Genomic DNA, 27,732 nt, shown 5'->3' on the forward strand with positions numbered 1-27,732 from the left:
GTACCTTGGTAAGGGAAAATTGTTGCTGGTATCCAGTGGTGTATACTATATAAGACTGTTCACCAGTACTCTAAGATACAGCGCCTTGTGTCCACCCAAAGCCAGTTCTATTGGTGACAGACCTAGTTGCCTCGGAGCAATTCCAGTACATCTGGTCCTTTTCTAGATCTCCGCTGAATCAGTTGACTACCAAAATAGGTAAGCCATTGCGAGTTTCATCACGTTGACTGATTTACAATGACAAGGCGGTTTCAGGTATAAAACGCGCTTTATTTTACAATGAAATCCCCTTTTACGTCGATCCACTTGTCGAATGTTTTCCCATTGAGTGAATTGCAGTCAAGAATTGCGGTTATGAAACGCCTGCAAAAAATTCATCTACAAATGTCCTAACCTTGAGTTGGACTCATACTGTTTTCCGGATACAAATGTTTTTGAATGTGGGAAATGACAGTTCAGAGGCTGACAAATTGTGTAAATGTTCCAATGATTTGTACGTGAAACACCTCACTTTTCCACTATAAACGATAACTTTATTTTTATTTATAATTCAGATCTCTAATACGTATTATTTATTAGTTGGTTCAGGTGATTGTTTTGTTTTCGGCGATTACTTTATTTACTATTCACAAGAGATCTATAAGAAGAAAAAACTGACCGTAACCTTTCCAGCATATGAAATCGTCTACGCGTTTTTTGATGCAGTGTTTTCGACAGTAGGTGATACTTTTGAACAATGTCTTTTTTTCACATACTATCATTCAGGTCTGTCGTTGAAATATTGTGCACTACCTTTATCATTCACGTAGGGAAAAACTTGGAAACAGCTTTAAAAATAGTTTCCATAGAGCAGGTGGATAGCGGGACATCTCAGTCACGATGAAGGAACGTAAACTGCCCTACGAGGCAAATACAAACTGGTTAGACACGTCAGCCGAGTTCAAAGATTAAATTATCTAAAAGACTGGCATGTAGAACAGTATCACGAATAGCATAATGTCTCTCGTATGAAAATGGTATCTGAAATGTCATGTTCTTCCGCTTGCACACATTGAGCGTTCGAAGGAAGTAAATAAGCTTATACACTACACATGGGAAATTTTATATATTATTCTTATGTGGATGGTAAAGGTACAGATCAACCTCATTATTACTATAGCATTTGATGATATAGTACCATGCAACCCAATGCATATGAAATTAGAATTTATATTAATACCTTCAGCTGTTGGCGGGCGTTGATATACAGCAACGGGGACAGGTGAAAATGTGTGCCCCGACCGGGACTCGAACCCGGAGCCTCCTGCTTACATGGCAGACGCTCCAGCAATCTTTTCTTTTTTTTCATTTTGTTCGGTATTGTTCGCTGCGTTTGGTCTGGGCGGACTTCACAAGACATCCGTTCAAGTTGATCGTTGATTCTTTACTCAGTTTTTTACTACAGAGGGCGAGCAGCCCTCTGACCGAACACGCTGAGCTACCGTGCTGGCAACCATCTGAGCCACCGAGGGCACAGAGGATAGTCGGACTGCAGGGACTATCTCGCGCACGCCTCCCGCGAGACCTACATTCTCACCTTGTATGTCCACACACTACATTCGTAGTGTCCCACCCCAATACACTCACTACTCGTGAAAGACATTCTTACCAAGTCCCGTAAGAGTTCGGGGAATATGTTTGCATCCGCACAGAAGAAGGTCACGGCCGGTGTTGCCAGAACTAACATTCGGACATATCCGAAAGAACAGACACCATATCCATACAAGTATACAATGCACATGACGTGCGCGTTGCTAGCGAATGACTAAACGGTATCGGGAAAAGCAGGAGTTTGTCTCCTTATTGCAGAGACGCGTTGTGAACTATAATTAGCTGGCCGACGTGAAAAGCGTTAAATTAATATTAGTGCAAGTGTTTACAGCGAGGCGGGACTGGCACCCCGCCAGTTGCTCCACCTGTGCCCAACAAATCGTGAATGCGCCAGAGGGTCTCCACCAAGTCTTGCTCACCATGTCTACTAACGCCTTTTTGCACGTTTGCCGGACTCTGGACTGTCCGATGTGTAATACGAACAAGGGAGCCGGAACATAACGGACATTAGATTTGGAACATTTGAAACAACTGACACAAGATACGAGGAAACAAACTAGTGCTAGTAATAAGTCTTTGGGGAAAACAATGTCATCATAAAACGGGAGTTATGAATTATTAATTTCGAAAACTGACACGGGTGATGGCACGTGATAACAGGAGAAAAAACCTTCCAGCAAACTTGTGTCCGCAAGCCGTTTACGAGATAATGCCGAAAAAGTGGCTCAAATTTTATCCATGAATGGGGAATGTGATACGTGCGTGATGGGGCACCGGCACATTTTACTGCTGATGTAAGACGACATCTAACGCACCAATACAATCCAAGATAGGTCGTGCAGAGCCCGTACCTTGGATTCCAAGATCATTTGATCTCAATCCTCTGGATTCTTCTGTCTGAAGCTGTCTCATTAATTAAACGTATAGCACTCCCGTTGACGCGGCTAACGAACTAGAGCAGCGAATTGTACAGCCTTGTCGAGATCCACGAGATGTACCGCGGGAGTTTGAAACAATTTGTGACTGACTGCAGAGCCGAATATAGTATGACATCCAAAGGCGAGGAGGCCAAGTGATGAGGCATCAGTGTACTGTAAAATGTAACATATGACGTGCTGAAGTAGTATTCCATTTCTTGTTAAGGTACACCATGGTGAAATTTTAGCAGAGTTAGTCAGATTTTCTGTACAACTTCTAGTTGGCAGATTTCCTTCACTGCTGGCCGTTGTAGCCGAGCGGTTCTAGGCGCTTCAGTCTGGAACCGCGCGACCGCTACGGTCGCAGTTTCGAATCCTGCCTCGGGCATGGATGTGTGTGATGTCCTTAGGTTAGTTATGTTTAAGTAGTTCTAAGTTCTAGGGGACTGATGACCTCAAATGTTAAGTCCCATAGTGCTCAGAGCCATTTGAACCATTTTTCCTTCACTCAGTCGCGTGATTGCTGCGGCCAAGTAAGTCGGGAAAGATAAACAACGAAAAATTCACTGATAATTCTGACCAGTTATGTACCTAATCAAGTCATATGTATCCTTTCCGACGCAATTTCCAAAGAGGTTTGCTTATGTAAAACCATATTTATATTTGTTACACTGTTTGAGGGCTTGTAGTGAGGACCGAGTAGATACCTTTTTCAATACGTACGAACGCTTCTTGTGCTTCAGGAACCCACGTAACATGAAATATTTCAATCTCCAGCGTCTGTTGGGAGAGAGAGCGACCGCAATTTTAGGCGATTCCAGCAATTACTATATTTGTAAGCAACATACGAGGCCGTGCTCAAAAGAAATGCCTCCGAAGTTTTTATTCTGTTCTCAGTATAGGTTGAGGTATTACGTCATGCATATTACTCGGTCGACTTTCCTGCTTTGGTGACGCAAGCTGCAACCCTCTGCCACTAGAGGGCTCCGTATTGTACCGTGTAACATGGCGATGAGTAATGTAACTATGTCGGTGCGCGGAAAACAGACTGCTGTAATTGGGTTTCCATCCACAGAAAACGAGCCTCTGATTGAAATCCATAGAAAACTGAGAGCTGTGCACGATGACGACTGTATCGACACTAGTAACGTGTGACGCTGGGTTGTTCTTGCTCTTAACGAAGGAGACAGTGGCCCGCATCTCGTGGTCGTGCGGTAGCGTTCTCGCTTCCCACGCCCGGGTTCCCGGGTTCGATTCCCGGCGGGGTCAGGGATTTTCTCTGCCTCGTGATGGCTGGGTGTTGTGTGCTGTCCTTAGGTTAGTTAGGTTTAAGTAGTTCTAGGGGACGTATGACCACAGCAGTTGAGTCCCATAGTGCTCAGAGCCATTTTTGAAGGAGACAGTGGTGCTAACCTCGACGTGTGTTACAGAGCTCGGATTGGACGAGCGCGTACGGCAACCGACGAGACTCGTCGGAGTTCGGATGATGAACATCAAAGAAAATCGTCGGATAACACAGACACACCTCTCATGTAAGTGTGGCATCTCACGGGAGCATGCACAGGCCATAACTGCAGAACTGCAGTACAGAAAAGTCTGTGCACGGTGGGTGCCTCGAATACTTACTCGTGTTATCAAACAGAGGAGAATGGGCATCTGTTAACTTTTTTTTTTGTTTTGAGTGTGAGAGTGTCGGATTCCTTACCAGGTGGTGAAAGCTGGGTTCACCATGTTGACGCCCAAGACAAGAGAGCAAACTTAAAGAACTTAAAGAATTTCAGTTTGATAGGATGTAGCTGTGGAAGCAGAGGTGAGATTGGAACATCATCAACAAAGTGAACCATTTTACAGGGACGATGTCAACAAACGTCTCTCATTGGGAGAAATGGGTTCGCCAGGATGACTACGACAATAAATAAATATGGACATGTAGAATAAAGATATAGAATATTAATAAAGTTTGTTTTATTTGAGAAGTTTTAAATTTTCACATAAAAAATTCGGAGCCATTGCTTTCCAGCGAGTCCTTGTAGTAAGGACGTAATATTGCTCAGTGCTAACAACTTTAGTATTAGAGGAAAGAATTCAAAGCTCGCTCTAAAATACAAGATTCAAAGCTCGCTCTAAAATACAACCCCTCGAAGTGTGAAATGAGAGTTACAATATTATTAGGTGTATTTAGACACACTCTCTGTGCGCTAATCGTGTGATACGTCTCAGTGGTGCCCTAAGACAGTAATGTGCTTTTAAAAATAAACCGATAGTCGTGGGTTGCACGCGGTAGAATAAAAGAACAACATCGGTAACAAATTACGTCTGTATCGCTGATGTTAATCGTCTCCCATCGTTAATTTGTATTTACTCACGACATCGGAATAAGGTGCGGAACAATAAGTTTCATAAAATAATATACACTATCAGACGAAGATAAGAAATGTAGACTTAGCCCTGCCTTTGCAAACATAAAACAAAGATTTAGTTAGAAATACCTACTCGTAGTTTGGTACAAGGTTATCTTGCATTGTACTCTACTTGCTGTGTTACTTAATTATGATGTGTTGGCAGAAAAGCCAACACCGTGTTGCTAGAGGAGGCCGAAATGCACGCGTTTAATCTCACGCAGACTGGCGTGAGGTCTGGAACAGTTAAAGGAGTTATACTATGAAGAAAAGAACGTAGCGGCTGGAATACTTAACTTTAATCCATAATTGGAGAACATCGCTCTTGTTTATACATAATTACAATCTCAATATAAACTGGTAATGGCGCCTTGCTAGGTCGTAGCAAATGACGTAGCTGAAGGCTATGCTAACTATCGTCTCGGCAAATGAGAGCGTATTTGTCAGTGTAGCATCGCTAGCAAAGTCGTCTGTACAACTGGGGCGAGTGCTAGGACGTCTCTCTAGACCTGCCGTGTGGCGGCGCTCGGTCTGCAATCACTGACAGTGGCGACACGCGGGTCCGACGTATACTAACGGACCGCGGCCGACTTAAAGGCTACCACCTAGCAAGTGTGGTGCCTGGCGGTGACACCACAAATTAGACTTGGATTTGCGTTTTCAAAATCCAAATTCAATTCTGATCAAGCAACACAAGATCAACACATGGCGTTACTTCCCTTCTTCGAAGCAACATCAAGTATAACTGGACGAATCTTATACGGACATGGGATTAAAACTGTATTTTGTATGCTTAAGGAAATCAAAGAGACGTTGCGTCCTGTGAAGGCAAACATAAAACAAATATTTAGATAGAAATACCTACTCGTAGTTTGGTACAAGGTTATCTTACATTGTACTCTACTTGCTGTTTTACTTAATTAGATTTGGATTTGCGTTTTCAAAATCCAAATTCAATTCTGATCAAGCAACACAAGATCAACGCATGGCGTTACTTCCCTTCTTCGAAGCAACATCAAGTATAACTGGATGAATCTTATACGAACATGGGATTAAAACTGTATTTTGCTTGTTTAAGGAAATCAAAGATATGTTGCGTCCTGTGAAGGCTAGTCAGAGTCTCAGAATCCCAAACGTTTATAGCATTTCGTGTGAATGTGGGAGTAGTTACGCACGACACTCTATTTTAATAGTTTGCCGTCGCTGCACCGAACATCACATGAAGTACGAAAATTTGCTGTTGCCTAAAACAGTCTTCCGAATCTTGTTTGAGCAGACACGAATCCTATCCCAAACTTCAGACCTCTGGGACTGAGTCACCAAAGAGACTGCGGAAACTGGAACGTGGGTAGGCAACTTTAACAGATAACGGGCCTCTCGCTGAGCTGTGCGTGGAGGCGGGCACTTAACACCGCAACTGCACTGGTCCTTCTTTTTTTATTCTGTAGGTAGAGCGGGCTGATCGAATAATAAACAACGACTGAGTCAGGGGCTATTCAGCCAGATAACAGTTCGGATTACTGTAGAGGATTAACACTACAAGTGCACCAGAGCAGTTCATACAACAAATCCGTCGCTTAAGACTTTGTGTTTAGGGGGTAGTGACATGTCAGTCGAACAAAATGAGCTTAGGAGACGGACTATCGTCTTTCCATTCGTATCTATCTTCATAAGAACACGCAGACAAGACACTGCTCATCACATCCAGCTTATAAGCTGTCCATACCATATCAGCACACATCTGACTCATTGCTTCCTCACGTCGCAGAAAAGTGGACGGGCTTTTTTAGCTCGTTGTCACGAATTCAGTGTGGAAGCTCGCACCCTGTCACCGACGCAGATACTGAGCGAATGGATTCGACACTCCTTTCTCGTCTAAAAACTTTGTCTTAGAGGACTTTCTTTTCTTTTCCAACAGCTGCAAGCGCATCAACCGATGCTTTCGGTCATAACTGGCGAACTGTAATTTTTTCAGCTGAGGACACCACCTGCGTCTTTACATTACGTAGAAACACTGTGTGAAGGGCAGCGGAACACAGATACTTGTGCACTAGCACTAGCTCATATGAAGTAACCAGGAGACCACAGTAACGCAGCGAACAACGTGCGCTGGAACGCTGGGATAGGAGGCGATGAAGCAGTCACAGATTGTGTGTCTCTGAGAAGCATTCTATCACCAGCGCCCTGGTCATTCTTTAGTATAACTGAAGAAAACGTTTTTGTGAACAATACTTATTACAGCGTCCGTACTTCTTACTACTTAGCGACAAACACCAGATATAGCGGTTACATTACTTTGCCATTCTTAATTGACTCAGATACTTAATATCTTGCAAACGCGATAAATATTTTTGAGAGACATAAATGGAGTGACTAATACTTAATATCTGCCTCACAGGGCGATTCTCACAAACGTTTGCGAACTACAGTCGACATATCCAAACCTACCCGATAATACTGAAACTGCAAGTAAAGGGGAAACTGAGTGGTGAATACGATCGATCACTGTTAGGCATGCTCAACGGAAGTATTAATGTCCTCGCAAACAATACTAATAGTGACTGTTAATAGTGACCTCAGTCTTTTCGCAGATAATGCAGTCATCTATAATGCAGTGTTATCCGATAAAGGGTGCAAAAATATTTAGTCAGATCTTGATAAGAATTCAAAGTGGAGCAAAGATGGGCAACTTGTTTTGCTCGTACAGAAATGTGAATTTATAATTTCACATGGAAAAAACGTAGTGTCCTATGACTACAATATCAATTATTTCATTTTATTCATCGTATGGTAATACATATACAAAGATTACAAAACTAGTACAAGTCAAGATGAAAACACAGCTCTCCAGTGTAAAATAACCCAAGTGACAACAACTATATGTGGGTATGAAGGTCTTTTATGTATTATATCCCAACACTCGTCGCTGTCAGGAAATCTTCAAAAGTACCCTTGTAGGCACGTGTGGAACATCTTGATACAACTGTCTGTCGTATCGCACCACAGTCACACGGTAGTGATGAAGATTTGCCCCACTTGTGGAGAGAGTGCGCGTCTTCCACTTCCTGTTCGGATGCGGTTCACGACAGTTCAAACTGCCCGAGCCTAGTCGAATGCAGGGAGATTCTTGTGGCTGCAGAGCAGTTTCAGGCACTGTGGAGGACAGTTTAGCTGCCAGCAGCGTTTCCACTAGTCGATGGTACTGAATCCCATTTCCTTGAGAGTCCTGGGTGTGATAGGACTGGGATGTTTGATTTTAACCTTTTTCGGTGCACAGGTAATACATCGTTCAATAATGGGATGTCGGGGTTATTAGCCATCTTGCGGCATTCACATAGTAGTGCGCTCTTCCATCTGACATCAAGAAGTGGAATGTAGCTCAAGATGGGTGACCAGAATATGGTAGTACAAGTCAAGTCTACAAATGAGACTGCTTTCATTTCACATGTGTGTCTTATTTTAGAATATTGCTCAAGTGTGTGGGGGTCCATCGCAAATAGGACCGACAAACGATTTGAACGTCTGTAAAGAAGGACGGCACGAATGGTAACAGGCTGTTTGACTCACGGAAGAGCCTCAGGAAAAAGTTGAAATTCCTGAATTGGCAGGCTCTTGAAGGTAAACGTCAGTTTTCCTACGTAAATATACTTACAAATTTTCAAGAACCAATGTTAAGTGAGGAATCTAGAGATAATCATCATCCCCTTACATATTGCCTCCGTAAGGACAGTGAAGTTAGACTAATTACGGCCCGCACAAACGCATTTCACCAATTATCCTTTCGCGCAACACAGGGGACTGGAACAGGAAAAAATCCTAATATGTGGTACAATGATAAGTACTCTCCGCCATGCACATTATAGTGGTTTACAGAGTACCTATGAAGGCGAAATAAAATGCAGTAGTAACTTTCTTATCACAACTATGCGTGGTATCTACTATAGTAGAATCTATCAGTCAGGAATTCCTAAAGTACCAGATAACATTTAACATGTACCTCTGAAACATGTAGTAAGTCTTACATGATAGTGCGTCACAGATATTGAATACAAATTGGACATATAATGAACCACGCCTTCTTTACCAACAAAGGTTGCATATTAGTTTAAGGCATTCCAATCATCTTAGTAAGGAGTGTGATTTAAATCCCGGTCCAGTGATGCTGATCTAGATTTTCCATACTTTCCGTACTGTGGTCAAGGTGCGCCTTGTGAGTGATTCCCAAATCGTGTGTGCTCGACATGTGGAGCAGTGTACCTGCGATGCTGTGTAGGCTCTGGGCTATTCATGTGGAACCGTCTCATGGGCGTACCCTGTGCAACATTTTTTTTTTTCTTTTTACAGCTATTTATTTTGGCCGACTGTCAAGAAGGTCAGATGGACTGCGGTTTCTTCTGTTTTGTATGAGTTTTTGTTCATTCTGAGGGAGCTAGTTTACAGTGAGTGCTTGTTTTTATTCTCTGAAATTATTTTACCGTCTAATTTAACTAAATGTCTTACAAACTAAAAACTAACAGTTGAGGAGATCGAATATTGGATAAATCTTCTACTCCGACTGCTCTTATCAAAAGCCACAGGACTGTACTGTCTCGGAATTGCAGTGAGTGTTGCCCTCTACCGGCTGTTTTCTAGTTGCTTACCTACATTACAATGCTACACTTACAACCAGCACCCAAGTCAGACCTAGCCTCTTAAACGCTAGAGCCCTGACTTCCTAGATGTATTTGCCTACAGATGGTTTACAAGGCTAAATGGTGCTACTCCATCATGCATACAGCTAGTACTAGTAACAATTTTAATGATTTATCCTTATAAAAAAAAGATGTTGTGCATAGAATTAGAGCATATTTAGAAACTATTGGTCTGGTTTTACTGAATGCTGCTATATAAGGTGAACCAGAACTCCGCAGGTAAACTTCCAGTACAGATAAAAACTAGGAAAAATGTCTAGTAAACATGGGCTCTTAAACGCATACCTTAACGACAATGGCCTCTAGGCCATCTTCGGTACAGTGAGACAAATCCCTTCTACTGAAAACTCCTTGCTTTACACGTTTTGAGAAATTTATATGGACAAAAACAAGAATGAAGCCCCAGTAAACATGGCCTCTGAAGGGCGTAGCTAAGAGCTATAATCACTTTTTCATCTTCGGTGCTGTGCGACACATCTTTTCCACTGGACAAGTGCTCATAGCTCTTAAGGTATTATCCACTTCAGACCCCGTGTTTACTGGACATTTGTATTATTTTGATGTGTACAATCACCTCTGAGAGTTGGTCGGTGGAGTTCTGTCTTATTCTGTAAGCGCGCCGAACGTCCGCAGAGGTCTCGGCGTCTCACAGGGCTGCACTATCATCTAATTCTCGGCATAATGGGGCGATGTGATGAGTGCCTCCTAATCTTGAAGAAACCGCACGCGTACTCTCAGCACTGCATTGACCACTACAGTGACATCTTTACTCGTACAATATTGTGTTTGAGGTCTCCAGAACCATTCTCTCTGATACTACAGAGATCTTGATGGCGACTGCATTTACTTTGCCCCACGTTCCACACTACCTTAATAAAGAGTATAGAACTGCAATAGGTGGCAGTGGATGCCTGTCAGAGCTGTACAAGACACGTTCTCAGACATGTTTCAGGTTCCAGTTGCTTCATTTTAAAGGGTTTCTCGCTGCGTGAGTTTGCATATTTTTTGATATACCGGACGAACGTCGTGTCTGTTTAAGAACTGAACCATGTTACAAACGAGCTTCACAAGTTGCATCCTTGTGCTTTTGCAGCTATTTTCTGAGAAAGAATGCGCTCTTCTATGCTTAAACGCGGTCTGACAAGTGTCCACACTCCGCAGTGTCAGACGGGATTTGCTGATTGAGCGTCATTCCATTTAGCTTGGGCACGTTTCTCCCATTTTCAATAAGTGTCATCGAACAGGCGCACAAAGCTATAGGTCTACTTCTCTGGCTTCGGTCTGTTGTAGTTTTCAAACATGTTTCATACTCGAGTATTATAACGCTTCAGAGACCGGAAATCTCCTCTGCAGCAATCAATGTGGACTCTAGAAACAACGATTGTGGGAAACCCAGCCTGCTCTTTCGCCCACGAGATACAGAAACCAGTAGATACTGACGTCCAGGTTGATGCTGTAGTTCTTGTCCTCTTGAAAGTTTTCCATACATTTCCTCACTGTGACATATTGATTGAGCATACAGAATATCAGAGTAGGTGTGTGATTGCATTGAAGAGTTTTTTGCAATTGGAACATGTCAGGTTATTCTCAAGGGAGAGAAATTTTCAAACGTAAAAGTAACTTCGGACATAGCCCAAGGAGTTGTTATAGGACCATTACTTTTCGCAATATATATAAATGAACCAGTGGATAAAGTTGGAAGTTCCAAGAGGCTTTTTGCGGATGATGCTGTTCATTTTCATCATCTTTTCTTTGGGCCTTTGTCCCACTTCACCGCGGGGTCGGCCTTTTTACTATGGATTTGGAGATGTTAGTGTCAGAGGGTGGCCAGATGCCCTTCCTGTACCCCCCAGGATGGAATGAGTGTACCCCACGTGTCTGCGTCTAGTTTAATCTATGAAATAGTACGAATGTGTTCAAATGTCTGCGAGTCATGTAACTGAGGCGGGTCGTGGAGACCAGCCCAGTATTCACCTAGTGGGATGTGGAAAACCGCCTAAAAACCATATCCAGGCTGGCCGGCACACCGGCCTTCGTCGTAAATCCGCCGGACGGATTCAATGGCAGCACGCCTATCCGAGTGCAGGAAGCAGCGCATTAGCGCTCTCGGCTAACCTGGCAGCTGCGCGGATGATGCTGTTGTTTACAGAGAAAACCCGACGCTAAAAACCTGTAGCGAAATGCAGGAAAACCTGCACAGGATCAACACTTGTTGCAGGGGTTGTCAGTTGATCCACAACGTAAACAAATGTAAAATATATTGCACATAAAAAGGCAGAAAGACGCGTTATTGGATGGTTACACGATTGCAGAACAATCGCTGGAAGCAGTCACATCCATAATCTAGGAGTGATTTAAAATGAAACAACCACATAATACTAATCACAGATTCCAGGTTCACTGGAAGTGTATTCCACCTACAAAGCAGGTAGCTTGTAAAACCCTTGTTCAACCACTACTTGAATACTGCTCCTCAGTCTGTCCGTACCAGCTGGGACTGATAGATAACTTAATTAATTTAGAACAAAAACGCTGCTGTGAATGTTGGGAAAATTATTTCCTAACCACACATAGATGACTGAATCCAATGTGTGAGCTGCAACCACTAGCTCCACGAAACATGCTCTATGTATGTGAACATGTGTGTAGAATATGGTAGGAAAGATTCTAAAGAACAAAGGACTAAGAAATAATCTATTTAAATTTGTATCTTGTACGCTGTAAATCGAAATTAAAATATTACGTAAGTTAATGTTGTAAATTATGATTCATGTCATACTGGTACTCAGTTGTACGCAAGTAGTTGTCTTGTTGTCTGTTATAGACCTCTGTTATATTTAAGTTGCAGAAATGAGCTTAAGTTTTATTTTGTTGTTAATTATTTTGCAGGCGGAATCTCTCCCGCGAAAGATCGGCATCTATATAGGTTTCCAGGGAGAGGCCCGGCTCATGCAATTCCTTTGTTCCTGCTTTTCTCCCTTTCATTTACACTTACCGTCGTTTTGCTCATACGTGATATAATGCAAAAATTTTAAACTTATGCTCCATTAGTTTGTAACAATATCTAGAGTAATTCTACAGCGATATAACAAAATGTACAAAATATGCGGCACCTGTGCCGGGTTTACCGTATAGATAATGAGGTGACACGTAGTGGGAGACAAAGGGATCGAAGGATGTGTGATCTCTCGCTCAGCATTCTCTAATTGCTGAGTGGGTAAGGCGTCATAAAGAGATGATATGAGATGTAAATATGCGGTTTTCTACTAAACAGACGCGCGGCTACTGCTTACGGCAGCTGCGGACACAGCTGTGTATGGTACTCACCTTGATGAGACTGGCTGCGATGCTGGAGCAGGGGGAGACCACGGTCTTCAGGCAGCGGTCGTGCACTACGAAGTTGCACACTGAAACACGAAGAGTGCACTCTGTTAGTTACCTGCCGCAGCAGCGCGAGACTTAAATTCTAGGTATTCGTCATCAACACTGTCAACCATCGCTAAGTTTTGTCGTAATTTCAGATCTCAGTATGTGAAGTTAAGATATCCATTACGACAAGACAGAAACGATGAGGAAGAGCTTTAGTGCTTTGCTGAGCTTTACAAAAAATCTCGGCTAATATAAGCAAACAATGCAAAGAGCAAGAAACATTTTAATAAACAAGGAAAAAATCAAAATATTACAGAAATACGCATATGTATGTTTACATAAACTCCTCTTCGCTGTCATACATGTATTAACTGGTCAGAACTGAAACGGGCACAAACTGGTCTAATGCAGAGAAAATGCACAACCTAATCTAAACATTCGTTTATCAGGGACAAATCAATCAAGATTCACAGATCAAGCAGTGAGTGAAAACAACACCGCTAAAAAAAAAAAAAAAAAAAAAAAAAAAAAAAAAAAAAAAAAAAAAAAAAAAAAAAAAAAAAAACCCACAGAAAATGACAGGGCAATAAACAGAAGAAACGACAACATGGTCACATTAAACCATTAAACCTACAAGAAAATTAGGAACACGGTAAGTCAACTGCAGGAAGTAAGAATGATGTGACGTGACTGGATAAACGTTGGCAATAATTCATTGCTTATTTATTGGCTGAAAATACAGGGAAATGAGGCCACACATACCGACCTCCGATCACCGCCAAATTGTTCACAATAATAATTCTCAGTGCAGAAGTCTTGGAGTAACGAAGTTTGTAACTACAAAGAAAAATGGTATCGTCACACATAAAAGTGTGTCATCAAGCTATATTGCATTCAAGAGTACTGAAGTGTCATACAGCGACAAGTTTTAAAGGAATAAATGTAGGACGGTTAATATTTTAGAGTTTTAATGATATTAATCATATTCACGCATCAATGAAAACGGCGCTAATAACCGCACTGTGAGTCCGAAGCACATACGAATAATCACCATCGTTTACGCTACTGCAACCTACTTATTAGAGTCGCCATTACAACTCAGCTGCTTTAAGAACAGGCCCAGATGACTCTCCCAATAGCTTGTAATCCGAAGAGATCAAAGTAATACCTGTCCTTCAACAGCTCCTCGAGTCGCCATTAGTCCGCAGCTCGTGGTCGTGCGGTAGCGTTCTCGCTTCCCGCGCCCGGGTTCCCAGGTTCGATTCCCGGCGGGGTCAGAAATTTTCTCTGCCTCGTGATGACTGGGTGTTGTGCGCTGTCCTTAGGTTAGTTAGGTTTAAGTAGTTCTGAGGTCTAGGGGACTGATGACCATAGATGTTAAGTGCCATAGTGCTCAGAACCATTTGAACCATTTTTTTGAGTCGCCATTAGAGCGAGATCAACAATGAACACTTTTAGATGTTGTCAGTAATGTGCAAATCTTCTTCACAGTATAAAGTCCATTGCATAATAAATGAAGCATCCAGAGAATAGACGAAATGAAACTTCATGAGTTGAGAGGATACGTGATGTCATGTCAGTGATTACAAAATCGAGTCAAATTTACAAAGAACTTGGCGAAATGAGCCAACTTATTAGTATGGCCTGGAAGCTTGCAATGATTCGGTTGGGAACGATGTCATAAAGCCTTGCATCATCTCCTGAGGCAAGCTGACCCAAAACTGTTGTAAATGGTTCTTGGTATCATCGATGAACGGAGATGACGTCCGCCTTGGTCCAGGGGGCAGATTGGGTGATTTACTGGTCACGGGAGGACATCAGCATCACGCATCCAGTTCATCGAGACACGTGCCATATGTGGACTAGGACTTTCCTAATCAAAATGGTACCATGATACTGTCGCATGAGAGACAACACACGAGGACGCGGGAAGTCCGTTACTTATCGTTGTGCTGCCAGAGTTCCTCATCCACTACCAGCTGTGACCTGAAGTTATAACCTACGACTCCCCACGCCTTGATATTAGGAGTAACACAGCTTTGCCTGCCCGGGCTGCCATCATACTCACCAGCAGTGGCCATCTGCGGTAGTGAAGGACCACATAACGCGACATTCGTCAGCAGTCAACGATTCCTGACAAGGCACCACTCCAAACGCAACCGTCTATGTTCCGGTGTTATCGGCAGCCTAGCTATGAGACGGCAACTCCCTAGTCCAGTTGCTGCTAGTCTCTGACGAATGATGCCGCATTACATAGATTGCAGGCAATCAACTACTAATTCTTCGACGGCCAGCGCAAATGTGAAGGGGATGTGATGTGTTTGGTGGACAATACGCCGATCCTCCCTTTTGGTGGTCAGACGTCGTCGATCGAAATCTTGACGACGAGTGTTCCTGGTGGTGGCGGTTAGTGTTTAACGTCCCGTCGACAACTAGGTCATTAGAGACGGAGCTCATGCTCGGGTTAGGGAAGAATTGGGAAGGAAATCGGCCGTGCCCTTTCAAAGGAACCATCCCGGCATTTACCTGAAGCGATTTAGGGAAATCACGGAAAACCTAAATCAGGATGGCTGGAGACGGGATTGAACCGTCGTCCTCCCGAATGCGAGTCCAGTGTGCTAAGAGTGTTCCTGCCCTTCAATAACTTGTTCATAATGTGGGGCCACAGTCATAATACATTTCTTTAACGTCAGTACCGCCATTAGACTGTTGTTTACTTAAGGTGTTACATTTACACTTACACAATCATGATTTCGGCTTCAAAGTGCCATTATCAAGTGTTTTCTGAAAGCAGATTAGACAATAACAGTGAAATACTTAACAAGTGATATAAACGTATAACAATCCATATTTGTAATGCTTACTTACAAGTGTTATAAATTGTCTAATATGGCATATTGTCGTATTAAAATACACTATTAGACGCATTGTCTAAGAGTCGACATATCTGGCAGAGCTTACTGCCTTGTTTCATTACTGGTGTAACAACTACTACAGAAAATAAATTGCTCCTAACCTTTCCTATCGTATTGGACATTGAGTCCAAAGACTCACCTGCTTGTAACAGGAATTTCTCTGACCAAGGCAATTTGACACTTAGCCAACTGTTATTCAGTCAAGATGGTGTACTCAGTAATTAAACAAGGCAGTAAGCTCTGCCAGATACGTTGACTCTTAGACAATGCGTCAAATAGTGTATTTTAATACGACAATATGCCATCTTAGGCGATTTATAACACTTGTAAGTAAGCATTACAAATATAGATTGTTATACGGTTATATCACTTGTTATGTATTTTACTGTTAATGTCTAATCTGCTTTCAGAAAGCACTTGATAATGGCAGTCTGAAGCCGAAATCATGTTTGTGTAATTGTAAATGTAACGCTGTAAGTAAACAAGTCTAATGGCGGTGCTGACTTTAAAGAAATATTCCTGCCCTCTCGTTCGCACGCAGCCCAGCCTCCACCGCTGTTCACGCCCCCTATATCCCACATCAAGCTCTAATGCACTTTGTTGGCCGTTCTATCTGTCACAGAGAATTGCAACTCTAATTATTTACAGACTTACCGATGCCGTATACATGTACGAACATACATTAACATCTGACCACATCTCGTTGGAGCTTGACTTTTTTGTCTGATCAGCCAAAACATTGTGACCACTGCCCACCGCGACGTTGGATGCCGCCTAGTGGCGTTTCGGGCACGTGACGCAAAACAAACGTATGTAAGCGGAGCAGACACGGGCAGGGGATCACCCTACCAAAGATATTGGCTGCAAATGAGGAAATCCATTGAAATAAGCGACTTTAACAAATGGCAGATTATTATTACTCACATGCTGTAAACGAGTACCTCTAAAACGGCGAAGCTGGTCGAATATTCACGTGCTACTGTATTGAGCATCTGTAGAAAGAGGAAGAAGGATATGGAAAGCACCACTAGGCGCTATATCGTTGGGCGTCCACGACTCTCCACAAAACGTGGGCCTCGGATACTTGTCTGCTCTGTAATTTAGGATAGAAGTTGATCTGTGGCCTCTCTACCGAAAGAGCTCAAATGGCTCAAGCACCATGGGACTTAACATCGGAGGTCATCAGTCCCCTAGGCTTAGAACTACTTCAACCTAACTAACCTAAGGACATCACACACATCCATGCCCGAGGCATGATTCCAACCTGCGACCGTAGCAGCAGCGTGGTTCCGGATTGAAGCGCTTAGAACCGCTCGGCCACTCTGGCCGGCGCCGAAAGAGCAAATGCTGGTGCACACACAAGTATTTCGGAGCACACTGTTTATTGCACATTGTTGAAGATGGAGCTCCGCAGCAGACCACCCTTACGTGTTCACATGTTACCCAACTACATAGTCGATTACGTTTGCAGTGGGCACGGGACCATCGAAATTCGACGGTCTATCTATGGAAACGTGTCAGCTGTTCGCATGAATCACATTTTTGCTGCTTTACGTCCATGGTAGTCTCGACAAACGTCGTCATAGAGGTGAACGGCGGCTCAAAAGACGCACCACGCCACTGACGCTGGCTGTTGGGAGAAGTATTATGCTATGGACAGCATTCTCCTGTGATTACATAGGTCCTGTGGTAGTAATCGAAGACACGCTGAATGCTGCGAACCACCGGCATCCCTCCATGTTCGATGTCTTCCGCGACAGCGATGTCATGTTTCAGCAGTATCATTGTCCCTGTCTCGAAGCCAGAACTCTGCTACAGTGGTCTGAGGAGCATTCAAGCGAACTCACGTTGATGTCTCGGCGAGCAGATTCGCCTGATCTAATTCCTACGAAACCCATCCGGGTCGCTATTGGGCGTCAACACCACGTACGCAAATCATCGGCCAGTTATTTGCGAGAATTACATGATCTGTGCGTCGAAATCTAATGTCACAAACCTCCAAAAATACACCAACAAACTGTCGGATACCCGATACGCAGAATCAGTTATGTATTTCGTTCCAAAGATGAACAAAAAACTATTAAGCATGTGGTCAAAATGTTTGCCTCATCAGTGTATATTCTGTGTTGCATTAACAGTCACCGTTTGAAAACGTAGTCTTACAAGCCGTCTGATCCTGAGAGGGCCTGTCAGGTAATATCTTGTAAACTCATCAAGCGCTGTTATAACCTAATTCCTTAAAAAATTAGTCTTTTTGTTGCTCTGGATGCTGACATAAAGTACGAAGGGTTATAGCGAAAATGTTTCGGTCCGAGCGAAAATGTTTCGACGTAGTAGTATTTTATGTCAATGAACTTATTCAATGGATTTAAAGGTTCTGGATTCCACGCCTGAGGGTCATTGTGGAATGCTTGGAAAATCTCGATCTACAGCTGCCGTAACTCTTCATTGGACTCTAAACATTTTCCAGTCATAAATTTACTTACAAGTAGGAACAGGTGTAAGTCAAAAGCTTCCGGATCTTGTAAAAAGGGTGAATATTTCAGCTATTCACGCTTCAGATACCTCCCATTTACAAATCCCCTAGGTGGTTGAGGGCAGTCGAAGACTCGTTTCACGTAACTGCTCATCCATAAAGATAGTAACAGCTTCACTCTTTGCTTCCAGCGAAACATTGACCAGTATCTTTTCAGCAGAAGAAATTTGCTTCACCCTTTTTAGCACAGAGCTATCTGCTTCTGCCCACTGCTTTGGATGCCGCTTCATTTCTTGCTTGCAGTGACAGGCCCACCTCTCAACCGTAGTACCAAATCATCAAACAGTTGGAATCTTTTTAAAACGATAGAAGCATTTATGGGGAATTTCTTTCCACGTTTGCTTGTGGCCAAGTTTTAACAGATGTAAGCGTGTTTACATCCGTGTGGAGTTTGTGGCGTTTAAGCCGCATTTCAGCCAAATTTTGTCATGTTTCATCACACAATATGTGAAAGATGACGCTGCTGTCTGTTGGCAAGAAGTCAGTATCAGTGGACCTTCCCATCCCACAAAGGTCGCACTTCGCAGTAATAGACGGCAAACCATCAAGTAAAATTGAAGTGATATCAGGTGTTCCCCAGGGAAGCGTCCTGGGACCTCTGCTGTTCCTGATCTATATAAATGGCCTGGGTGACAATCTGAGCAGTTCTCTTAGGTTGTTCGCAGATGATGCTGTAATTTACCGTCTAGTAAGGTCATCCGAAGACCAGTATCAGTTGCAAAGCGATTTAGAAAACATTTCCGTATGGTGTGGCAGGTGGCAGTTGACGCTAAATAACGAAAAGTATGAGGTGATCCACATGAGTTCCAAAAGAAATCCGTTGGAATTAGATTACTCGATAAATAGTACAATTCTAAAGGCTGTCAATTCAACTAAGTACCTGGGTGTTAAAATTACGAACAAATTCAGTTGGAAAGACCACATAGATAATATTGTGGGGAAGGCGAGCCAAAGGTTGCGTTTCATTGGCAGGACACTTAGAAGATGCAACAAGTCCACTAGACAGCTTACACTACACTAGTTCGTCCTCTGTTAGAATACTGCTGCGTGGTGTGGGATCCTTACCAGGTGGGATTGACGGAGGACATCGAAAGGGTGCAAAAAAGGGCAGCTCGTTTTGTATTATCACGTAATAGGGGAGAGAGTGTGGCAGATATGATACGCGAGTTGGGATGCAAGTCATTAAAGCAAAGTCGTTTTTCGTCGTGGCGAGATCTATTTACGAAATTTCAGTCACCAACTTTCTCTTCCGAATGCGAAAATATTTTGTTGAGCCCAACCTACATAGGTAGGAATGATCATCAAAATAAAATAAGACAAATCAGAGCTCGAACAGAAAGGTTTAGGTGTTCGTTTTTCCCGCGCGCTGTTCGGGAGTGGAATGGTAGAGAGATAGTATGATTGTGGTTCGATGAACCCTCTGCCAAGCACTTAAATGTGAATTGCAGAGTAATCATGTAGATGTAGATGTAGAAGTGGCAAATCGTCACGAAGCACGGGAAAGTTGTTGCGGGTAGAAGCAGTATCGTGCTGGAGAGTACAGAGAAAGTGGTGATTTATCTACTTGACTTGGCGCCACGCCCGTAACTTTGATTATTTATACACTCTAAGACAAAAAAAAGGAATTATGCAAATTGGTCACAAATCGATATTGATACAGGCATCGACAGAAAATGCTAAATTGTAAACTCTGGCTGCCGATGGATGAGTGCTTGTTATTGCAGAACAATTTCGTTGCGCAGCTGGGAAGGATAGTAAGCACGGGACATGTCCCTACCAGGGCATAATCTCTTTGCGAATTTCATTCTGTGTACTCGGTCGGACAATAACTATCCCTCGTGACAGGAGGGTGAATAAATCACGCGGACGTCAGCTGTTGAGGGAGAACACGTACTTGGGCTCACAGATGCCAGTTGCAGTAATTGGCGAATCGCTCGACGTTTGAATATGAGCGATGTCACTATTCGACGATGTTGTCAAGAATGAGTGAACCATGGTCGAACACAGCGTCAAGAAGGAAGTGGTCGACCTAGAGAAACGACACAAGGTGGGAACTCAATTATGATCGATCCGACGTGCGATTGGTGCTACAGCGACCACAAGGACTATTAATAAGTGGCTCACAGAAAGGAGGCTGAGCTCACGGCGCCCCTTGTGCCGACTACCATTGCAGTGGTGTCGAGCACATTCAGCCCGGAATCGCATTGACTGGAGTAAACTGTCTTCAGTAATGAGTCCCGTTTCGAACTGAACTCGAATGACCGGCCAGGTCCGGCCGCCTTGGTGCAGGTCTTATTACATTAGACGCCACATTGGGCGACCTGCGCGCGGATGGGGATGAAATGATTATGAAGGCAACACAACACCCAGTCCCTGAGCGGAGAAAATCCCCAACCTGCCGGGAATCGAACCCGGGCCCGTAGGACGGCAATCCGTCATGCTGACCACTCACTTATTGGGGCGGACCCCGACGACCAATGAAGACGTATCTGGAGACTCCCTGGTCAGCGGTGGCACATCACCTTGGCTGTCGCTCGCCATATTGCCCGACATCAGGAGTGATGATGGTCTGGGGTACCATTTCATTTCATTTCATTTTGGTTTTCAGCCGCGAAATCATTACAACACAGACGTACGTCCATGATATTCTACGCCCCATTTTGTTGCCCTTCATGGCAAGCCATTCTGGACTTACATTTCAGCTAGATTATGCTGGCCCACACAGGTGAGAGCTTCTACGTTTGTCTTCGTACTTGCCAAACGCTACTTTGGCCAGCAAGGTCGTCGGATCTCTCCCCAGTTGAGAACGTTTGGAACATTATGGGCAGGATCCTCCAACCAGCTCGGCATTTTACCATGTAATGCGTCTATTGGACAGAATTTGGCACGATATCCTTCAGGAGGACATACTACAACTCTGTCAATCAATGCCAAGCCGAATAGCTGGTTTCATGAGGGCCAGAGGTGAATCAAGGCGTTATTGACTTGCTCAGTTTGTGAAGCTCTTTTTCTTGAATAAATCATCCAGTTTTCTGAAATTGTAATCATTTGTTTGTTTGTTTATGTACATCACATCTACCGATTTCCTGTGTCATTTGCATAATTCCTTCTTGTTGCGTCGTTTCTTTTTTTTCGTAGAGTTTTTTTACTGTTTGTACAGAGTTCCATTTATGCTTATGAAATTGTTCATCAGTAACTCTAAGTTCACTCTCAAAGCTTAATTAAAAATTTCGTCTATCGTTATAAACCTTTGGCTGACTGAACCGACCAATCATAAGCACGTCGTAACAGGCAGGCGCGAAACCATAGGCTACCTTACAAGGCAGCCTTCGACGGATATTCCGACAGGCAATAAGTGTGCACCGTGGACAGTTCCCGGGTGCGCTTGGAACTAAATTAAGTCTCAAGTTACCTCGGAAAACGTTTGTACGTTTGTGCACGATACTGTACATTCATAAAAAGTGTGTGCACATACTTTATGAACTTTCTTCATGGTGATCGACCAGTGATGATTAGAATACGGGATCTTTGCTTAAGACATTGCTTTCAACTGACTTTGAAGTGATTTGTTATAATAACAATGATTTCGTGATTCAGAGCAATAAGAATCAGGTGGCATGGTTTTACTTTGAGACTTGGATTATAGCGGTGTTGAGATATCCCCACTTACCAATCCATTAATGACTGTTCATTGCTCGCATACTAGCATCTACGGTCGGAGGGGAAGAAAGTCAATGGGACTTCGAGACAATTTTAGAAGACACTGCGGCGATGCAATGGCGAGAGTTGAAAATTTGTGCCGGACCGGAACTCAGATGCGCCGATCCTGTAGAACTTTTGCCTTAACCGGTTCGGCCATCCGGACACGCTTTGCGTCAGACCGAAATTCCCAACTACCCGCTCGCCGCACTGCGACGACCACTGACCATTAACCCCTGATTCCCGTAAGATTCCTCGAGCTCAAAACTCTCCTCTGCATGTAAAAATGCAGTACTCTTTCTTATGTTGTTCGTATGACAGGAGCTGTTTCGATCAGTTGAAAAATTTTTAATGCTTTCCGTTGAATGCTATGTTACGTACTTTCTGCTTTCTTCTATGATTTCTGTTTCGGAGTGTCCTTCACGTGGACGATCTTGAAGAAAAGCGTGGCGATGTTGAAAATGTGGGAGCACACTCATATCGAATTTTCACCCTCTTTGAATGAATTTTCTTTGGCGGTAAACCACCACAAACAAAACATTTTATGGTGACTTGATATTGAGTGTTTCCCATGTCAAAATTGTTATGCAGTATGTAATCATTTCGTCGTTGTTTGTAATTTCTAGTCCAGAGGTGTACGAGTTTAAACGATCCCAGTAACCACTCATACATGAATCGCAAAGTGTACGCGTCTTGGCAGTGTGGCAGTGTTTTTAGTCGCAGGCCGGATGGGCCGCTGTGCGTGGCGCCGCAGCTTCGAGAAGCGCCGGCTGAGGCGGCTCCGTCGCTCGGTCGCTGCTGACGTCACCGCGGCTGGGACTGGCAGTGCGCGCCCGGCCGGGCCACAGCGCCGCGGCTTAAAACTGGAGCGGACGCTCTACACCACACACACATCTGTGCTGAGGGTACAGCGTACCGATATTATCCATTTCCTGTCGCATTAGCTGAAAGACCGAGGGGATATAATTGTCTCTATTCCTATATATGCGCTACAATTACATTCATCTTATTCTAAAGCCGGCCGTGGTGGCCGAGCGGTTCTAGGCGCTTCAGCCCGGAACCGTGCTGTTGCTACGGTCGCAGGTTCGAATCCTGCCTCGGGTGTGGATTTATGTGATGTCCTTAAGTTAGTTACGTTTAAGTCTAGGGGACTGATGACCTCAGATATTAAGTCCCATAGTGCCATCTGAACCATCTTATTCTAATGATCCCAACGCGAAATGAATGTTGGTGGCAGCGTAGTGGTCGCACAGATTTCTTCGAATACATGTTCCCTCAATTTAATCAATATGACTTTGCGAGAAGTAGGTCGTGCGTCCTCCAAGAACTCCCATTTAATTTCCCTGAACATCGTTGCTACATTTTCGTATAGGCTAAAACGGTGTTACGATCCTTCGAGTGATCCTATGAATTCGTTCGATGCCTGTTGTCATGCCTGCTTAAGAACGACTCTAAACACTAGAAATATATCCTAGGATTAGACGCACTAGCGTCTGGTATCCGATTTCCTTTGCAGATTCGTTGCATTTCCTAGAACCCTTGTAATCAATCTAATTCTTTCATTGTCCGCCCCCAGTAGCTGAGTGGTAGCCGGCACGGTAGCTCAGCGTGTTCGGTCAGAGACCTGGCGCGTCTCTGTAATAAAAAAACTGAGTGAAAAGATCAACAACGAACTTCAATTGAGGTCATGTGACGTCCGCCTCGACCAAATACAACGAACGAAATTTAAAAAAAATAAAAAATAAAAATAAAAGTGGTCAGCGCCGGGTACGATTCCCGGCTGGGTCGGAGATATTCTCCCCTCAGGGACTGGGTGTTGTGTTGTCCTAATCATCATCATTTCATCACCATCGACGCGCAAGTCGTCGAAGTGGCGTCAAATCGAAAGACTTGCACCCGGCGAATGATCTACTCGAAGGGAGGCTCTAGTCACACGACATTTACATTTATTTTTATTCTTTCATTCACTTTCATTAATACTGATTTTACGTGATGGTCCCATTTAAAAGAGAGTGGTGTGCAAAACTTAATGGCGAAAGCGACTTTCGCATGATGTGTCACTGCCAAGTAACATAGCTCGATGGAAGTTCGACCAAGCACAGTAAACTACAGCGTAGCACAGAAGGTAAATGAAAGAAATACGCAATAATTACACTAAAGTCACCGCGATTTATGATGTCAGTTGGACATTACATACAGCGGGAGATTGTTCTTAATTGGGTGTGTGATCAAGACGGGCGTCAATGCGTGCTCCCATGCTAGCCACAAGACTGCTAAGGATTTCTTGTGGTAGGGCGTTCCATCCACTACCAGCGCGGTTGACGAATGTTTGATGGTCGTTAGTGCTGGTCGGGGAAACGGGCAGTCCAGTCTATTCGCCGAATATCCTCTCGTTCCAAGAGCCCTTCCACCTGCGATGACCGGTATCCACAAAAATGAAGCCAGGGCCGAATGCACCCCTGAAAATAAGCGTATGCGGAAGACGTACAGTGTCACAATAACGCTGACCGGTGACTGTACCGTTCTAAAAGATTTGGAGTTCAGTACCTTCATGCAAGATTATACCTCCCCACACCGCAACACCCGGACAACTAAAACCATCATTTTCGATAATGTTCTGGGTGCATTACATATACCCACTCCTCGCCATATCAGGGTACATCCAACATTGCCGTCCGTGGTGATCCCACACCCTATTAGGAACCATGTATCGCCTTTTGTAATGTCCAGGCTACCACCGTGAAACGCGATGACTTCAGTGTAATTATTGTCTTTGAATAAAAGTGTCATTCCTGTTCGTCTCAATGTGGATTTCTTTCATTCAATGTCTGTGACATACTGTAGCAGTTCTTTCGATGTATAATGCAAGTTCCATTTAGGTATGTTTCTTGGTAGTGACACATCATGCGAAAGAAACTTTCATCTTTACGTTCTGCACACCAGTATAGCTTCTTGTTATTACTCCTAAGTAGTTACACGGTGTGACGACGTCGAAGTCGTCAGCATTATCCTTATAACCAGATACTTTCTGTTTATATCGCTTTATCATAGGCATTGTGTTACGTCATCCAGACGGACTTCTGCCGCTCCTACGTCGCACTTCATCCCCCATCGCCGTGCATTGTTTCCTTCCCCCGTTCAGAATAAGTACGGAACTGTGCATCTACATATTTACTCTGTAAGTCGCCTTACGACGTTACGGTGAGATGTGGGAGGACTACGATTGTAATGTATCAGAGTGTAATTCCATTTGCGGAAAGAAAATTTGTTCCTCTATACCCGAATGTCTTCATTTTTACTCTCGTGTTCAATATGCGAAGTATTTGTTGGACGAGCTAAGATGTTACGGAACGTTTGCTTCCAGACTATAAGGATAAGGCTCTCCGTGGAGTGTAACTTCTCACATGTAGTGTCCCACACGTACTTGTAGAGCACTTCCGTGCCGCTCTTGAAATCTTTAATCCGATGTGTTACGATTAATCGTACGTCTCCTCCATAGTTGAATTACAAGTTTTTAGCGTCTTCTGGTAAATCTCAGTCTGACATCTCAGTCCGGTAAAAATATCTATGGAGTCAGCATCCAGATACGCGGGGTAGAATTTTTGTAGCCTACCTACATTACTTCCAATAGTCAAGTAACTTAGGTGCGGCGTGGGGTTTGCCATAAGCGTTCTGCAGATTTTCAATTTCGTCACGTTGTTAGTATAGATAGATCGGTCAAAATTGTCGTGGTTTTATAAACGCGTTTCATGGACATCTTCCGTTCGGTATCGAGCGGTTCGTTACTGACAGATTCTTGACTTTTGAAGCGGTGCAGTGTTAGGCAATCTAAGATAAAGTTTGCCGCCTCTAGTGATCCGTTGACTCCCTAAAGGACGTTTTATGATATCACCTGAACAGGCTGGCAACGAAATATCTCATAGTTCGTCTTGATTGCCTCCTGGCTTTTTGAGGATGGACTTCAGCGTCCAAGCCCTACTCATGTTATCCTTAGAAGGACCAATATTCAAGTGGAAGCTAGTAGATGTCTCTTGGAAAAGTTTGCTCCGATTCTGTCGCAAATCGTGAAAATAGAAGGGACAGTACACAGATATACACACGACTGCACCGTGCATTTGGACGACGGACCAGCATGAGAGATCGTCCAAATGCAGCCAGTCGCTTGCAGCCCAACAAATCAGGTAATCACCTAGCGCTGAGCAATTCTTTCACCTCGATTAAGCTGTAAACTCCCATGGAGTTTGTAACATAGCGTTTGTATGTGTGGTTGCCTAATGTTGTTTCCGCAGGGGAATTCTCACGCCTACAAATGATTAAGATGACCTTGCCACTGACTACCTACACCTAGAGGTTTCCATAAAACGAAGTGTCGTGTTGTCGTTTTACTTCACTTCAGTTTAGCACATCAAACCAATCACTCCTATCGACCTATAGGGATGCTATTAGAATGAATCACAACGTGGATACCGTAAATTGTTATTTTCAAAATCATGTACAGTGCAAAACAATTTATAAATGTGAAGTACACAACGTCAGAGTCCATCCTACATGTAATTTCGAGGCTGGCAGAGCATATGTTTGACTTTCTTTAGACAGCGCTCCCCTGCCCTTCTGGTTCTCTGGTTATTAGACCAACGTAAGTTGGCTGATACTGATTGGCGGGGAGAAAAAGAAATCCCACAGCCTGACTGGCACTTTCAGAAACGCTCAGTGGACACGCAAATGGAACTCAACATATTTACTGTCAGTGTTTCCCTGTCCGCCTAACCGGAGTGCGCGTATTACCTGCTGAAGCACAGACAGCAGTTGTACTGCATCGATGATCTGCTCACTGCGGTGCTGGCCTCCGTACATATGACATACGTGGCTTACTTGCAATTCTCTGCCTACACAGTGGACGTAATATGCCATCCGCAATCTCTAGGGCTGAAGTATCTCAGTGCAAGACAGAACACCAGTCAAGATTTCTGTTCGCTCACTAGCCAGAAACAGAAATCCGACTCAAGTATTCTCCCATAAACAAGCGCTTCAATGTGTGTCAGACTCCACGTAGAGCTAAAGAATCGCCACTTGAGTAAACAGACTAACAGCTCTGTCACGGAGAAACGATTTCACGTGCTCCCTGTGTCGAAAGTAACATTTCGCTAAATCTAATCGCCAAATTCTCCATTATGGCTTTGACAGCAGACTTTCTAGATCGATCCTTGGAGGGAACTGCATTCGATCGATCCCGGCAGAGAAGTGTTCTCATTTGAACCCCAGAGGAAAGTGTTGCTTTACTCCATACCTCGCTCCCTTCTGAACATCCAGCGTCTACGTTTGTGCTGAGCTGACGAATCTCAGGGGCTGTTACAAAAATATTACTTCCCAATACATGGGACATCAATCTGCCAGACAATCACTTGAAGCTCATACTCCTTTCAGAAGATTTTCTGGAACTTTCCATACCCCGTAGTACCTCCTTCGCACTCCGCCAACCACAAATGCGCCTCTGCTTTTCGGCGGGAATCGTGTCGCAGCGCTTTTCGTAGGAGGTCAGCTCGCGAGGATCGTTACCTCCGGCCCATTCTGTCATCGCTCTGGGGGTTCTGCGGCCTCCAGCATTGTAAACCGTCG

At 43.8% G+C, this 27,732-nt stretch overlaps 1 protein-coding gene across 8 annotated transcripts in view; it reads right to left on the reverse strand.

Moving 5' to 3' along the window:
• The window catches only part of LOC126483035 (diacylglycerol kinase theta), a 733,775-nt gene that overhangs the window by 512,176 nt on the left and 193,867 nt on the right, over positions 1 to 27,732 (reverse strand). For all 8 annotated transcript variants that reach the window (XM_050106590.1, XM_050106584.1, XM_050106589.1 and 5 more), the window contains exon 2: positions 12,925 to 13,004. In XM_050106590.1, coding sequence (XP_049962547.1) covers positions 12,925 to 13,004 — 80 coding nt within the window. The remainder of the gene's footprint in view (positions 1 to 12,924; positions 13,005 to 27,732) is intronic.

The sequence above is a fragment of the Schistocerca serialis genome, chromosome 1 (genome assembly GCF_023864345.2).
Source record: "Schistocerca serialis cubense isolate TAMUIC-IGC-003099 chromosome 1, iqSchSeri2.2, whole genome shotgun sequence".
Lineage (NCBI taxonomy): Eukaryota > Metazoa > Arthropoda > Insecta > Orthoptera > Acrididae > Schistocerca > Schistocerca serialis.